General features: G+C 36.5%; 1 protein-coding gene across 4 annotated transcripts in view; it reads right to left on the bottom strand.

Moving 5' to 3' along the window:
- Positions 1-1,703: 1,703 nt before the first annotated feature.
- Positions 1,704-14,652, bottom strand: part of RNF141 (ring finger protein 141) — a 36,584-nt gene continuing 23,635 nt past the window's right edge. For 2 of the 4 annotated variants that reach the window (XM_060399911.1, XM_042233067.2), the window contains exons 5-7: positions 9,926-10,033; positions 8,475-8,539; positions 1,704-4,527 (exon numbers count right to left, since the gene is read on the bottom strand). In XM_060399911.1, the coding sequence (XP_060255894.1) occupies positions 4,484-4,527; positions 8,475-8,539; positions 9,926-10,033 (217 nt within the window). In that variant the 3' untranslated portion in view covers positions 1,704-4,483. The remainder of the gene's footprint in view (positions 4,528-8,474; positions 8,540-9,925; positions 10,034-14,652) is intronic. The other 2 variants (XM_004016160.6, XM_027979397.3) reach the window with 1 other exon arrangement.

The raw sequence follows: 14,652 nt of genomic DNA, 5'->3' as shown, positions 1-14,652 counted from the left end.
TGTATACATTTGCCTGAACATAACAAGTATTTTACAGTTTTTCATTGTCATTTTATGTGTATCAAGCATTTAATTATTAAATAAAGTCTGTTAGGACTGTGGCTAAACAGTTTTAAACTATTTTAGGCAAATCTTTAAATTTTAAGAAAAGATACAGGCATCATGAAAAGCTATTAATAATAATTACTAATTTATCTTTTCTGAATCAAGATTCAGCTATGGATGACATTCACTAGGAAAACTCAAAATTTGAACTGAAGCTTTCAAAACCCAGGAGGGAAACTTTTGCTCATTTTTTCTAACTTCTGCTGTAATAGTTCATGAGTAAAGTCTCACATGGCCATCTCCTTTTCCCTGGATATATCTCCAGTCTGTTCAGTCAATACCTACTGGATTTTACCTGACCTGCACGCTTTTCAGATACCTTTTTCTATAGCATGATGCACTTTTATTACATCATCAACCTAACTGGCCTTTTTAGGGTGAATCTCTTTCTTTTGTGATCACAGTTGGAATCAAAGACAACTGTACACTAGCCCACCCTTCTAGCAGAATGGTTTTTGAGACATGCTTACTCTAAAGGGCTCAAGTTCACATCGTTACTTGAAACTGCATTGTTGAAATGATCAATGTTATTGTTCTGTGCCTCATAAAAACCAATCACAGTTCCTGGGGTGGTGTCTACCAAGGCCTGTCCTGCACCTTTACTTTGTCTTACCTTGGATAAGGCAGAGTTAAAAGCACATCCCTATGGCTTTCTCTTTACTTGTTTCTGAGTGCCGCGATGGTGAAATAATATTTTGATCATTTTCTGAGATTGCAGACGCAACTGAAGGTGATACACTGGTAATGAACCTAGGTATTCTCTACCTAAAAACTATGACTGTTATAAAAAACAGGTATAACTAACTGCAATAAAAGGAACACTTATCAGACATAGTTCCTTGAAAATTTTTATAAACCTTCTACCTCTAAAGAAATATCTTATTAGGGAGATAGAGTATGCCAGAGTTAGACTATAAACAGCTGCAAGATTGGAAAAATAAATCTCTGAGGAGGCTTTTATGTCTTTGACACCAAAATGTGTACTTCTCCATGATGATACACATTAATTATAAACTGCTACTCCTTCTTATAAACGGTTTTCCCGTTCTCAGCCCTAAGATTCTAGCCTGTTTCTCTAATCCTACTCTTTTATCTTAGAAATGATCTTACAAGGTAAAATATCAAAACCACCACAGGGTGAAGTATTTTATCATTTTTACTATCCAGTAGGGTAACAGAAAGACATGAAAACAAATGACCATCTGTTGCTGTTTATGTTATACTGTCATTGTAAATGTCCTTTATAAATGTGGGTGGGTCACCTGATTTCTCTAATCTCCAAGTAGCTTTCTTACTCCTAGATAAAGTAAGCTGGACTTAAGAAAAAAACAGTTAAAAATACAAATTCTTTGGACTGCCTTTTAATGAATCCAACTTCTCAATGATAAAAATCACTGAACCAAAAGATACTTTCAAGCAGCCTTATTACCTATATTAGGTATAAGTAAATCGAGTCTAATTTGAAGTGTTTTAAAACATAGCACAAAAACAGCACAATCTGCCAGAACACAACACAAAGCAGTCCTCTAAGGAATATAAACACTTGGTATATAAAAATGTGAAACTACATAATAAAAAAAAATCTCAATTACCTAAAATTTACTTGCTAAAGATTATTTATTGCACAATACATCAGTTTGCATCAAGAACAAAACAGATACTATTATCTTCAACTTCTAAATTCAGTACATAGTCAAATCCATTTTCTCAAACTAAAGTTCTACAGTATTATGAGTAAACCCTTTGTTATTAAGACAGGGAAACTTTATAACTTACAAATTTCTTAAGAGTTCATGAAACAGCTTCATAAATCCTAGAAGGCACACATATTTCCTATCATAGTAAATGCATTTAAGTACTTAATATTTAAAAAAGACAAGCTGTACAGAATACAAAAAGTACACATTTCATCCATTAAACAAATTTACAACTTTTACAATTAGTTATTACAGTAGAACCTACCTAACATTCACATCTAAAGAATTATTACCCAGTTTAATGGAGTGACCAAAAAACTGTGCTCATTTATTTGATAAGGCTAGTAAAAATATATTTCACAGTATCAGTTAGTGTCTTGGAGCTTATATTGGAAAATAAAAAGGTTTGGGCAACATCAAGTCACTGGGCTCACTATGAAAAATAATTCCTTGAAATGTGAAGGATTTTGGGGGATAAAATCATTGGCTATAACTGGAAAAATCCAAAAATCTATAAAGAAATTTTATTCATTTTCAAAAACATTCTTAAATTGGGCAATCTGAATGAGACTCAGCAAATCCATAAAGACAGTACTCCATGGAACATATTTTCGAAGACTTAGTCTCCAAAGACTTTTATCTCCAAGTTTTCAAAATATGTTCCATGGAGCACTGGGGAACCTATGGAGGACAATCAGAGGTCTGGATTTTGACTTGAATTTAATTGAATTTTTTTTTGGAAAAAAAATAAAAAAAAAACAAAAAACAAAAAACAAGTCCCATCATGCAACTGTGTTACTCATCAAATTCCGATATACTTGTATTCACCAGTGCATTAACATGTTTTTGTTGGCTGACTTCATAAATATTTAGTTATTGTGGTACATAAATTTATATAAGGAAATGTATAATGAGAAAATGACAGAGCAGGGTTGGGGTATGGGGGCTGTGTGTGTGTGTGTGTGTGTGTGTGTGTGTGTGCAGCATGTGTGTGTAGGGATTTTGAGATTTTGAGTATAATTTTTACTTGGGAAAAAAACAGTTCTGCTGCTGAAAGAAAGTGTGAACACCACAGATAAAGTCAGTTTCTAAAGAGCCTGCAAACTGGAGGAAGGGGCTTTCTCAGGTCACAGAGCCATCAAGTGCACTGCCAGGCCGACAGGACCGAGACCCCAGCACTCCTCTTGTATAAACAGCTGCCTCCATCAGGAAAGTCAACCAATTATTAGTATTATATTAGGGGGTAAAATCCAAGCTACATTTGGTTGGACATTTTTCCTAAAACAAACTTAATTTGCATTCTGATTAAAGCCCCCAGTATCCAAAAATTCTGCCGTCAATAAGCAGCAACTTAAATTGTATGCTTTGGTACTTCAGAAAATACTAATATTTGTAACATACCAATAATAAATCAGAAAATAATGTGGAATGTTAAAACACTTTTTAAAGACACCAGGCCCTAGTTTATTATATGCTGAAATGTTAATGTGTAGCATAAAATAATATTTTACTTTATAAACAAAATTTTTAAAAAATGGCTCAAGTGCTGCTGAACACCCTATCTATACTCTTTCCTGGCGTTTCAAATGAAATACAGTGAAACAGAAAGTCAAGTCATCTCCTAATTTTCAGGAGTGTTTTGTGTACATATGGTTAAAAGGCTACATACTATTTTCTTAATCTAAGAAATTTGAAGACTCTAGGACCTCAGGAAGATGCCTTCAAATTAAGAAAATAAAAGCACCATAAACCAATGTTAAAGACTTATCATAATTTGGACATAAAATTTAGGGTCTATGATGAAGAAAAACTTCCATCTGAATCTCCAGGATGAATAAGTATTAACAAAAGCTATTTAGAACAGTTTCCCAGCTGTAGGAAAGCATTTAGAATAGCCAAGAAGACTCCCCAGCAGAAATCCATTTACAAGGCAAAGTCCTGCCCTAACTCATAGTCTTCACCCAAATTACACAGCATGGGGGGAAAAAACACATAAGTTAAAAAACATGTAGTTCCAAAACACACTGTTAAAGTTAGGAAATAATTAGGGATTGTTTCAAGTAAAAACTATTAAAAGAGCAATAGTCAACCACAAGGGGGCATACATATTCCTTAGATCCCAGCAGAAAGACTAATTTAAGTAGTAACATGCACTCTGATGTATTATACATTTTCAGTTAAGATTTTCTCTCACATGGCTACAACTTTTTAAAATTCAAGGTTTACTTTAAACCTAACTAAATACATTCCAGAATACTCTTGCCCTGAAAAGTAAGTGTTTCAGAAGCCCCTGGAAATGTTGTTAACTCAGCAAAGAATTCAAGAGCAATTAGTCCTAATATGTATTAGAACAGACAAATAATAGGAAAATATGGTCTAAAATGGTAGCAAATTTTAGTTTATCCCAAATGGAAGACAGGGAAAGTTTATCCAAATAAAAGGACAAACTATCAGAATAGCAAAAATAAGAGGGTGGGGGGAATTGCTGTGTCTGTGCCACAATATCCCTGCCCTCTTTCCCCATGACTGAAGTATGTGTAGCCCACACCAGCAACGGAACACTTCACCAGGAGGTCACGGCCTGTGGGGCTGGCCTGCCTCATCAGCCATGTTAAGAATATAGTTAGCCATATCATCTTCAGTGGGTGCATCTGACACCACCCAAGATTCATTCGCTCCAGTCATCTGTAGGCGACAGATAGGGCAATTCCTGTGCCGATCACTCCTATTAGAGAAATGAAATAAAGAATAGTTTGTTTTCTTTTTCTGTTTAAAACAATGAATTTGAAATGTAATACATGTACTTTTTAAAAAAAGGAAATAGCATAAAAGTGTATAGTGAAAAATACATCTCTTCCTCCTACCCTAATCTTTATTATCCCTGGAGGCAACTGCTGTTAACCAGTTTCTTACATATTCTTCAGTTTTTTATATATTCTTCTAGAGACAGACTAGCCATGACCAGCTTGTGTGTGTCTACACATCACTGCTCTTTTTTACAAGTATCAGCACATGTTAGAGCTGCCTATTCAAAATACACTGTTTGGATAGGCTATAATTCATTTAACTTATCTCCCGTTGAAGGAAGGACATCTAGATTTTTTCCTATCTTTTGCTGCTATAAACAATGGAATGGAAGCATTCAGGGCTTAAAATAAAATGAACTTTACATGCAGAATAATTTTGGGGGGAGGAAAAAGCTTATATATAATCACTTAAATAAGATTATGTTTTCCAAAGGGATTTTTTTCTCTTGTCAAACACTACTTTGGAAATTTTAAAAATAGCATATTTGAGCCAGAAACATGTCACAGAGGGGAAAATATTTTTCTCTTTATTGTTCAGTGAAATCTGAAACCAAAGTAATTATATCAATTGCTCTTTGGCTTCTGTGCAAAAATTTAGAAATCTGTTCTAAAAACTAAATGTGAAAGTAGAGCAGATTCATTTCTGGATCTTCAGAGATAGTTTTAAAGATAATTATCTGTGCTCTTCTGTGCACAAAAGTCACAATTTTAAAACAGTTGATTTCTGCTTCTGGCCAAGGGACCAGATTTATCTTCCCACTTAAAACAACTAAAACACTGGACAAAATACATGAAATAATGGTTTTCAACACTAAACACAAGATGACAAAGGATTATAATCCCAGAGAGATGGGAAACAAAACAAGGTGAGCCCTATAATTACCCAGCTCACTGCCTCTGAGAGTTTCCGTGCCAGAGAGAGTGCAGGGGAAACAGATGGAGGCTGGTAGACTCTCTGAGTTGACAAGACAAGAGCAGAGACTCTTAGGATGCCAAGACAGCTAGTTCATAGGGTAAAGTGCTGGACAGGAGAAAGCTACACAAAGGGAGAATCCCAGAGTCTACTGAAGGCCCCTGTAGACATATTCAGCAGAGTAATGATCAGTGTGTGTGAGTCAGGAAACTTACTCAAGCCCAGGAATCACTCAAAAGGATTTGAGGCGACAGTAACCAAAGCTCACAAAGGGCCTGGACATTGCCTGTTCCTACCAGACAGAGTGGAAAACCTTGTAATTCATGGAGCATCAGGTACCCTACTCTGAAGGCTTGCCTCAGCAGGGCATAATTAGCTCTAAACTAAACATCACTCTGGTCCTGCCTAACAAGCCATAAAAGCAAGACTCAAAAGGATCAAACTGTTTCCAAGTAACTATATTCCAGAACAAAGCTCAAGGATATTTATAGGAATACAAAAATATCCAGTACCGCAAAAGGTAAAAAATCAATGTCTGGAACCCAGCTAAGAACTACCATTCATACAGAGAAGCATAAAAATACAACCCAAAATGAAGAAAACAATCCATCAAAACTGATCCAGAACTGACAGATACATCAGAATCAGCAACAAGAAAATGAAAGGTTATGATAACTGTATTCTATATATTTAAAAAGCTAGAGGAAAGACCACATATTAAGCAAAGATTGGAAGATATTAAAAACTTGAATTTCTGGATGAGTACTAAGATATCTGAATAAAAAAATACACTGAGTGGGATTAATGGCAATAGACTGCAGGAAAAAAAATCAGTGATTTTGAAATGATATAGCAGTATTAATTATCCAAAATTAAACACAGAGAAAATGACTCAAAAAATAAGGCAAAATAGCATCTGTGAGCTGTGCAAAAGTGGTCTAGTACATCTAGTGGCTGGAGTCCCAGAAGGAGACGGGACAAAAGAGAACAGAAAAAGATGTTTAAGAAAATACTAGCTGAAAAATTTCCAAAACTCATGATATTATACACCTACAAATCCAAGGAGCTCAATGAATCTTAAGTGCAAGAAACATGAAGAAAACTAAGGCACATCAAAATCAAACTGCTGAAAATCAGAGATGAAGGGGAAAAAAACCTTAAAAACAGCCAGAGGGAAAAAGGCACATTACTTACAGAGGAAAAAAGATGAGGATGAGAGCAGATTTCTCACTGAAAATGTTGTAAGCAAGAAGATGGTGGAGCAATGTCATTAAAGCACTGAGAGAAAAACTGTTATCAGTCTAAAATTTTATATCCAGAAAAAAAATCTCTCTCAAAAAATGTTTTGTTGTCATTCAATAACGTTCTATGGAATTTATAAAAAAAGAGCTAATAAATAAATCATTATTAAGGTTGCAGGATATAAGACTGATACACAAAACTGCTTATTTCTAGTATATAGAAATACAATAATCAAAACTTGAAATTTAAAAATAACATTTAAAGTAACATAAAAATTATAAAATACTTAGGGATAGATCTGTCAAGGATGTGCAACACTGGAAACTATGATTGATGACAGAAATTAAAGAAGACCTGTGGGAGACCTGGGTTTTATCCTTGGGTTGGGAAGATTCCCTTGAGAAGGGAAAGGCTACCCACAGTATTCTGGCCTGGAGAATTCCATGGACTGTATAATCCATGGGGGTCACAAAGCGTTGGACACGACTGAGCGACCTTTACTTTCACTTTCAAATAAATGGCAAAACATAGTGAGATGTGGGTTGGGAAGACTTAATATTGTTAGGAAGTTTTATTATTGTTTAGTCACTATGTCCAACTTAACACTCCCCAAATTATTTAACTCAATCCCAGTCAAAATTCGTATAGACTTTTTTTGGTAGAAATTGACAAGTTGATTATAAAATTCACACTGAAACGCAAAAGATCTACAAAAACCAAAACAACTTTGAAAAAGAACAAAGTTGGAGGACTAACACTCCCTGATTTTAAGACTTACAAAGCTACACTAATCAAAGTAATATGAAATTGGTGTGAAGTAGACAATAGGTCAACGGAACAAGAGAGAGTCCAGAAATACTCACCTGTGTTTGAACAACTGATTTTCAACAAAGGAGCAGAGGCAATTTTAGAGAAGAAAAGACAGTCCTTTCAAAAAACTGTGCTGGAGCAACTGGAAAGCCATTAACAGTAAAATAAAAATTTTTTGATCCATACCTCACACCATACAAAAATTAACTCAAAATGGATCCTAGACCTAAATGTAAAACCTAAAAACAATAAATCTTTTAGAAGGAAAAATGGAAGAAAATCTTCGTGATCTTGGGTTAAACAAAGATTTCTTAGATATGACACTAAAATGATTATTCATTAATCACAAATTGAAAAACTAGACTTCATAAAAATTAAAAATTTCTACTCTTTGAAAGACATTCTTAAGAGAATGAAAAGATAAATCACAGAGTGGGAGAAAATATTTGCAAATTATATATCTGATAAAGGGCATGTATCCATAACACTTAAAGAACTCTCAAAACTTAATACAAAAACAACTAAGTAAAAAAATGGGCAAGAAGGATCATCAGTACCATCTTTCTAGATTCCATATATATGCATCAATATATGGTATTTGTCTTTCTCATTCTGACTTACTTCACTCTGTATAATAGGCTCTAGGTTCATCCACCTCATTAGAACTGACTTAAATTCATTCTTTTTAATAGCTAATATTCCACTGTGTATATACAACTTCTTTATCCATTCATCCACTGATGGACATCTAGGCAGCTTCCATGTCCTAGCTATTGTAAACAGTGCTTCAGTGAACACTGCAGCAAAGAGACACAGACATTAAGAATAGACTTTTGGTCACAGTCAGGGAAGGAGAGGGTGGGATAAATCGAGAGAATAGTATTGAAATATATACATTACCATATGTAAAATAGTGGGAATTTGCTGTATGACACAGGGAGCTCAAACTGGTGCTCTGTGACAACCTAGAAGAGTGGGATGGGGAGGGAGGTGGAGGGAGCTTTAAGAGAGAGGGGACATATGTATGCCTGGGGCTGATTCATGTTGATGCATTGCAGAAACCATCACAATACTGTAAAGTAATTATCCTCCAATTAAGAACAAAATACAATTTAAAAAAAAAGGAATGGGCAAAAGAATCTGAATGAATACTTCACCACAGATGAAATACATATAGATGGGAAATTAGCATAAGAAAAATGCTCAGCACCACCAGTCAGCAGGGAAAGGCAAACTAAACACAGTGAGATACCACTACACATCTATTAGAATGGCTACAATCAGAATGACAAATACCAAGTACTGGCAAGGTTGTAGGGCAACTGGAACTTTCAAAAACTGGAGTGCAAAATGGCACAACCACTTTGCAAAACAACTGGCAGTTTCTTAAAAAGTTAAACATACACCTACCATATGATCTAGCCATCCCAATTGTAGGTATTTATCCAAGAAAAAAGCCAAAATGTGCGTCCATAAAAACAGCTGAGCACAAATGTATAGAGCAGCTTTATTTATAACAGCCAAAAATTCAAAACAACCCAACGTCCATCAACAGGTGAATGGATAAAGAAGCTGCAGTATATTCGTACAATGAATACTACTCAGCATAAAAAGCAAGGGACTACTGATACATACTATGACAAAGTAAATCTTGAAAAAATTACCATGAATGAAAGAAGCCAGACCAAAAAAGAGTACATACTGTATGGGACATCCAAATCATTTTACAGTGAGTGACTGAAACCATGTTAGTGGCTGTCTGGGGACCGGGAGGAGGGATTGGTGGAAGGAGACCTTCTGATGGGCATGAGGTGACTTGGGGGTGATGGATTTGTTCATTATCTAAATTGTGAGGATGATTTTTATGATTATATACATATATCACATTGTACTTTAAATATCTATAGTTTACCATATGTCAGTGATAAATTTTCTTAAATGCTTGATTCTTATTTCGTAAAATAATGAGCTTGATTAGCCATTCTCTAAAGTTCTCCTCAGGTCCAATACTCAGTATTCAAGGATTAATATTACTCTTTCTAATGACATATGGAGGGAAAAATGTACAAAAGAGGAGAAAAATGGAAGGAAAGGAAAAATGTTTTATTCTATACTTTAATCAGGCACAAACCTCTTTACAGCAAAAGTAAATCGTCAAAACTAAGCTACATCCTCACATTTTATAGACTATGTATAAAAATATTTTAAGCAGTAGGAGGCATGTCATAAAATCCAAAGTATTAAAGAACAAAGTCTCTTATACTTAACTACAATATATTTGCATTTTTTGAAGTGTATTCATACACTTTCCCATTTGACCTTGGCCTACCCCATGAAGGCAGATTACTTACCACTTGTCAATGCACTTCTGACAAAAGCTGTGAGCACAGGGCAGGATTAGGTCAGCTCGACCATCCATACAAATACAGCACTCTTCCTCGTCAGTCAGCTGCTTTACCCTGCAATGTGAAAAATGAGCTGGAGCAGTGCTGTTCTCTGTTGTCACTGTGCTGTAAACTTTCTTTCCATTGGCTTAAAAAGCGTAATCAAGGATGTATGTGCTCTCAACGTAAAGCACAACATGACTCATGCAGTATGGAGTAAAATAACCTGTATTTTAGGTACAGCATACATATTAGGGAAGAAGTACTACAGGGGAAATTTCGTAGAGAAAAGAGTGGATAGAAGATAAATCCTGAGATGGTTTAAAAGAAAATATGGACTAAAACTGGAAATATTCAGGTCTTTCTGAAAATAACTTAGCCCATTTTAATCATATTGAATTTTTATACATGAATTCAACCAATATATGATTTATTCACTATGCAGGATATAAAGCTCTCAAAAATATGGGCCCTGCCATCAGGGTCTATATATTATGCTGCTGTAGCTAATGGGCATATAAATGAAAGAATAGCTTAGTCTTAAGGTTCAGGTGCCATATGAAATATGAAAGAGATAGAATGCAAAGTATCTGTCCTCAAAGAGCTCTTTCATCTCAGGAAGAAAAGAGATGTTCAACCTTCTACTCCAGCCACAATTTAGAATGCCCCTGAATGAGCCAAGTGCCTTTATATGTGGTGTTTTCCTTTCCTGGAGTTTGGCAAACTCCAACCTCAGTTACTCAACTCAAGATACCATCTTCTCTATGCTCTCAAAAACCAACATTTCCCTCAACTAAAGGTTTTAAATACTGCATTTTATTGGCTGTTTATTGGTTAGTCTATCCATAAACTGTAAACTCATAAGGAGTTTGTCTTAGGTTCTCAAAATATATTTCTTGAAGTGATTTAAATTTGCTTTTAATCTTTGTGCTATTCTGTAATGTTTAGGTTTTCTTCATCAAGCATGTATTGCTTTTATAATTATATAAAAATTAAATGTTCCAAACTATAGCCACTAGACTGTAAGCTTCTTAACTGTAGAAACTACCTCTAACATGTTTTTATTCCTGGCTGTGCTTATACCACTGTATGTAAGATACTGATATAGTACTTTAAAATCTGTCAATTTGTATATAGAAAATAAGCAAACGTCAAATGTGTATTATGTGTAGTAAGTGCTAAGTAAAGAAGGAAGAAAGTATGTTTCAAATTTGTCAGAAAGATAAGGTAGAAAAATGACAGGATTTCGATAGAGGACATTCAATGTGAACAAACAAAGCTAAACGGGTAGGGAAAAGTGTCTATCAAGCAGGCTGATATGAAAGACTGCTTAAGCATAGCAGAGATAATCTGATCCTTGTATGTCAAAAGAGTAAGTTTAAACTTGTTTTGATAGAATTTAATCAAGGGGAAAGTGAACCCCCAATGGAAATAATGCTTTAGGAGATCAACTGGGAGACTAGTATGAGGGACAGTCTAGAGAGTGGAACACCAATTAGATCCTTGTTTCAGTAATTCACCTGGGACATAATTAAGCCTGGTCTAAGGGGTATTACAAAAGACAAATCATTAGGGTGTGGTAACAGAGTAAATGCTGTGCTTCAGCAATGCATAAAAGAGGGCAGCTTCTGAATTGAAATTGGGAAACTGAATGAAAACCTAGATGGGTGTGGATCTAATGTATTTTAATTTTTCTATATCTATTTATTTCAATGTTTAAATGCCTTTTAGGTGCAAGGTAATGCTAAAAATCCTTCAAGCTAGGCTTCAGCAGTACATGAACTGAGAACTTCCAGATATACAAGCTGGCTTTAGAAAAGGCAGAGGAATCAGAGATTAAATCACCAACATCTGTTGGATCATAGGAAAAACAAGGGAATTCCAGGAAAACATCTACTTCTGCTTAACTGACTATATTAAAGCCTTTGACTATGTGGATCACAACAAACTGGAAAATTCTTGAAGAGATGGGAATACCAGACCACCTTACCTGTCTCCTGAGAAACCTGTATGTGAATCAAGAAGCAACAGTTAGAACCAGACATGGAACAACTGACTGGTTCAAAATTAGGAAAGGAGTATGTCAGGGCTGTATATTGTCACTCTGCTTATTTAACTTACATGCAGAGTACATCACGTGAAATGCTGGGCTGGATGACTCACAAGCTGGAATCAAGATTTCTGGGAGAAATATCAACAACCTCAGATATGCAGATGATACCACTCTAATGGCAGAAAGTGAAGAGGAGAATGAAAGAGCTGGCTTGAAACTCAACATTCAAAAAACTAAGATCATGGCATCTGGTCCCATCACTTCATGGCAAATAGGGAAAAGTAGAAACAGTGACAGACTTTTATTTTCTTGGGCTCCAAAATCACTGTGGATGGTGACTGTAGCCATGAAATTAAAAGATGCTTTCTTCTTTAATAGAAAAGCTATGACAAACCTGTGCGTGCTAAGTCGCTTTGGTTGTGTTCGACTCTTTGCAACCCCATGGACTGTATAGCCTGCCAGGATCCTCTGGCCATGGGATTCTCCAGGCAAGAATACTGGAATGGATTGCCATGCCCTCTCCAGGGGATCTTCCCAAACCAGGGATTGAACCTAAGTCTCTTATATCCCCTGCACTGGCAGGCAGGTTCTCTACCACTAGTGCCATCTGGGAAGCCCTTGACAAACTCAGACAGCATATTAGAGAATAGAGACATCACTTTGCCAACAAAGGTCTGTATAATCAAAGCTATGGTTTTTCCAGTAGTCATGTATAGATGTGAGAGTTGGACCATAAAGAAGGCTGAGTGCCAAAGAACTGATGCTTTTGAATTGTGGTGCTGGAGAAGACTCTTGAGAGTCCCTTGGACAGCAAGGAGATCAAACCAACCAATCCTAAAGGAAATCAGTCCTGAATATTCATTGGAAGGACTGATACTGAAGCTGAAGCTCCAATACTTTGGCCACCTGATGGGAAGAGCTGACTCACTGGAAAAGACCTTGACCCTGGGAAAGATTGAGAGCAGGAGAAGGGGTTGACAGAGGATGAGATGGTTGGATGGCATCACCGCTCAAAAGACATGAGCTTGAGAAAACTGCGGGAGACAGTGGGTAGGGAAGCCTGGCATGCTACAGTTCAAGGGGTCGCAAAGAGACACAATGCAGCGACTGAACAACAACAAGTTACTATGTGTTGTGCCAGATCCAAAAGAACTGGGGTCTCTGCCCTTGAGGAGCTTACAGTTTATGTCTAAGTATGTGGACTTGGTTGTCAGTAGCAAAGAATATAACTGAATCCATAGAGAGTGACAGACAGGGTTTTGAAGGTTAGAGTTTAAAACTGAGGAGCAGAGGGCCACAAAGAACAGCATTCTGGATGGAGGTAAAAGAAAGAACAGGAGATACAGAAGCAGCCAATGGAAGCCGTGCTATGTTCACTTCATTTTTTTGCTACCTTCCTAGCAGTACAGTTACCAGAAGAAGGAGGGAGAAAGTCTTGCTGTTTGTCCTGATTAGACCACTTGTAGAATGGAGAATTCAGTTCTCTGTCCCCCTACTCTGAAAACCAAATTCACAGATAAAAGATCATCCAGAAAAGCCTCTGGGATATAGACGAGACCAATATAAACAAAGGCTGAACTGGGGAGGTTTATCCTGGAGAACAAAAGGCTCAGTGAGAATTTGAGTAGTGTGTTCAAGTCTTTGACGACTGAGAGAGAACAGACTTGTGTGGTGGAATTCCAGAGGGTACCGTCACTGAAATTAGTAGAAAACAGTAATAATTAGTAACAATGATAGTTAATTTTTATAGATATATATTTTTATGAGCCAGGCACTGTTCCAAGTATTTTACATATACTAACTCACTTACCTCTCTCAAGAGTCCTATGAAGTAGACCATATTACTGTCATTTTCTTTTAAAAGATGAGGATACTGAGTAAAGAGAGGTTTAATAACTTGTCCAAAGTGACACAGTAAGGAGTAAACCCAGGATTTCAACACAGGCAATTTGGTTCTAGAATCTGTGCTGTGCTGCCTTAGGAGAGCCAGATTTTGCTCTAAGGAAAATTATGCAAAAGGGAAAATTACACGGCGATTAAAGCCATTTGTGTATCAAAAAGCTTGTCTTTCTGAGGCAGTGAGTCCCACACAACTGCAGGTGTTCATGTTCAAGCTGGACTACCACTTGGCTAAATATGGTAAGTCTTGCTACGCAAAGTGCTATCCATGGGTGAGCAGTAGTGACAACACCTGAGGGCTTGATAAGAATCTCAAGCTTTTTCTCAAAACCACTGAATATCAAAGTTTAAGAAGCACTGTAGTACAGGATCTTCATGCACCAGGGAGTACTAATGCAGAGGTTAGGAGCATGGCTGTATTGCCAGACAGGCCTGAATGTGAATCTCCGCTAGACCAGTTTATTTGTCTAAACCTCAAGTTGCTACATCTGCAATGAACCAATATTTGTATTCCCCTGGGATTGCTGTGACTTAATGGGTTTATAAAAAGGGCTTCCCTGGTGGCTCAGATGGTAAAGAATCCGCCTGCAATGCAGGAGAGCTGGGTTTGATCCCTGGTTTGGGAAGATCCCCTGGAGAAGGGCATGGCAACCCACTCCAGTACTCATGCTGGATAATTCCCATGGGAAGAGCAGCCTGGAAGGCTACAGTCCATGGGGTCACAAAGAGTTGAACACAACTG

Source organism: Ovis aries, chromosome 15, assembly GCF_016772045.2.
Source record: "Ovis aries strain OAR_USU_Benz2616 breed Rambouillet chromosome 15, ARS-UI_Ramb_v3.0, whole genome shotgun sequence".
Lineage (NCBI taxonomy): Eukaryota > Metazoa > Chordata > Mammalia > Artiodactyla > Bovidae > Ovis > Ovis aries.
This window is presented reverse-complemented; position numbering and strand designations above follow the sequence as displayed.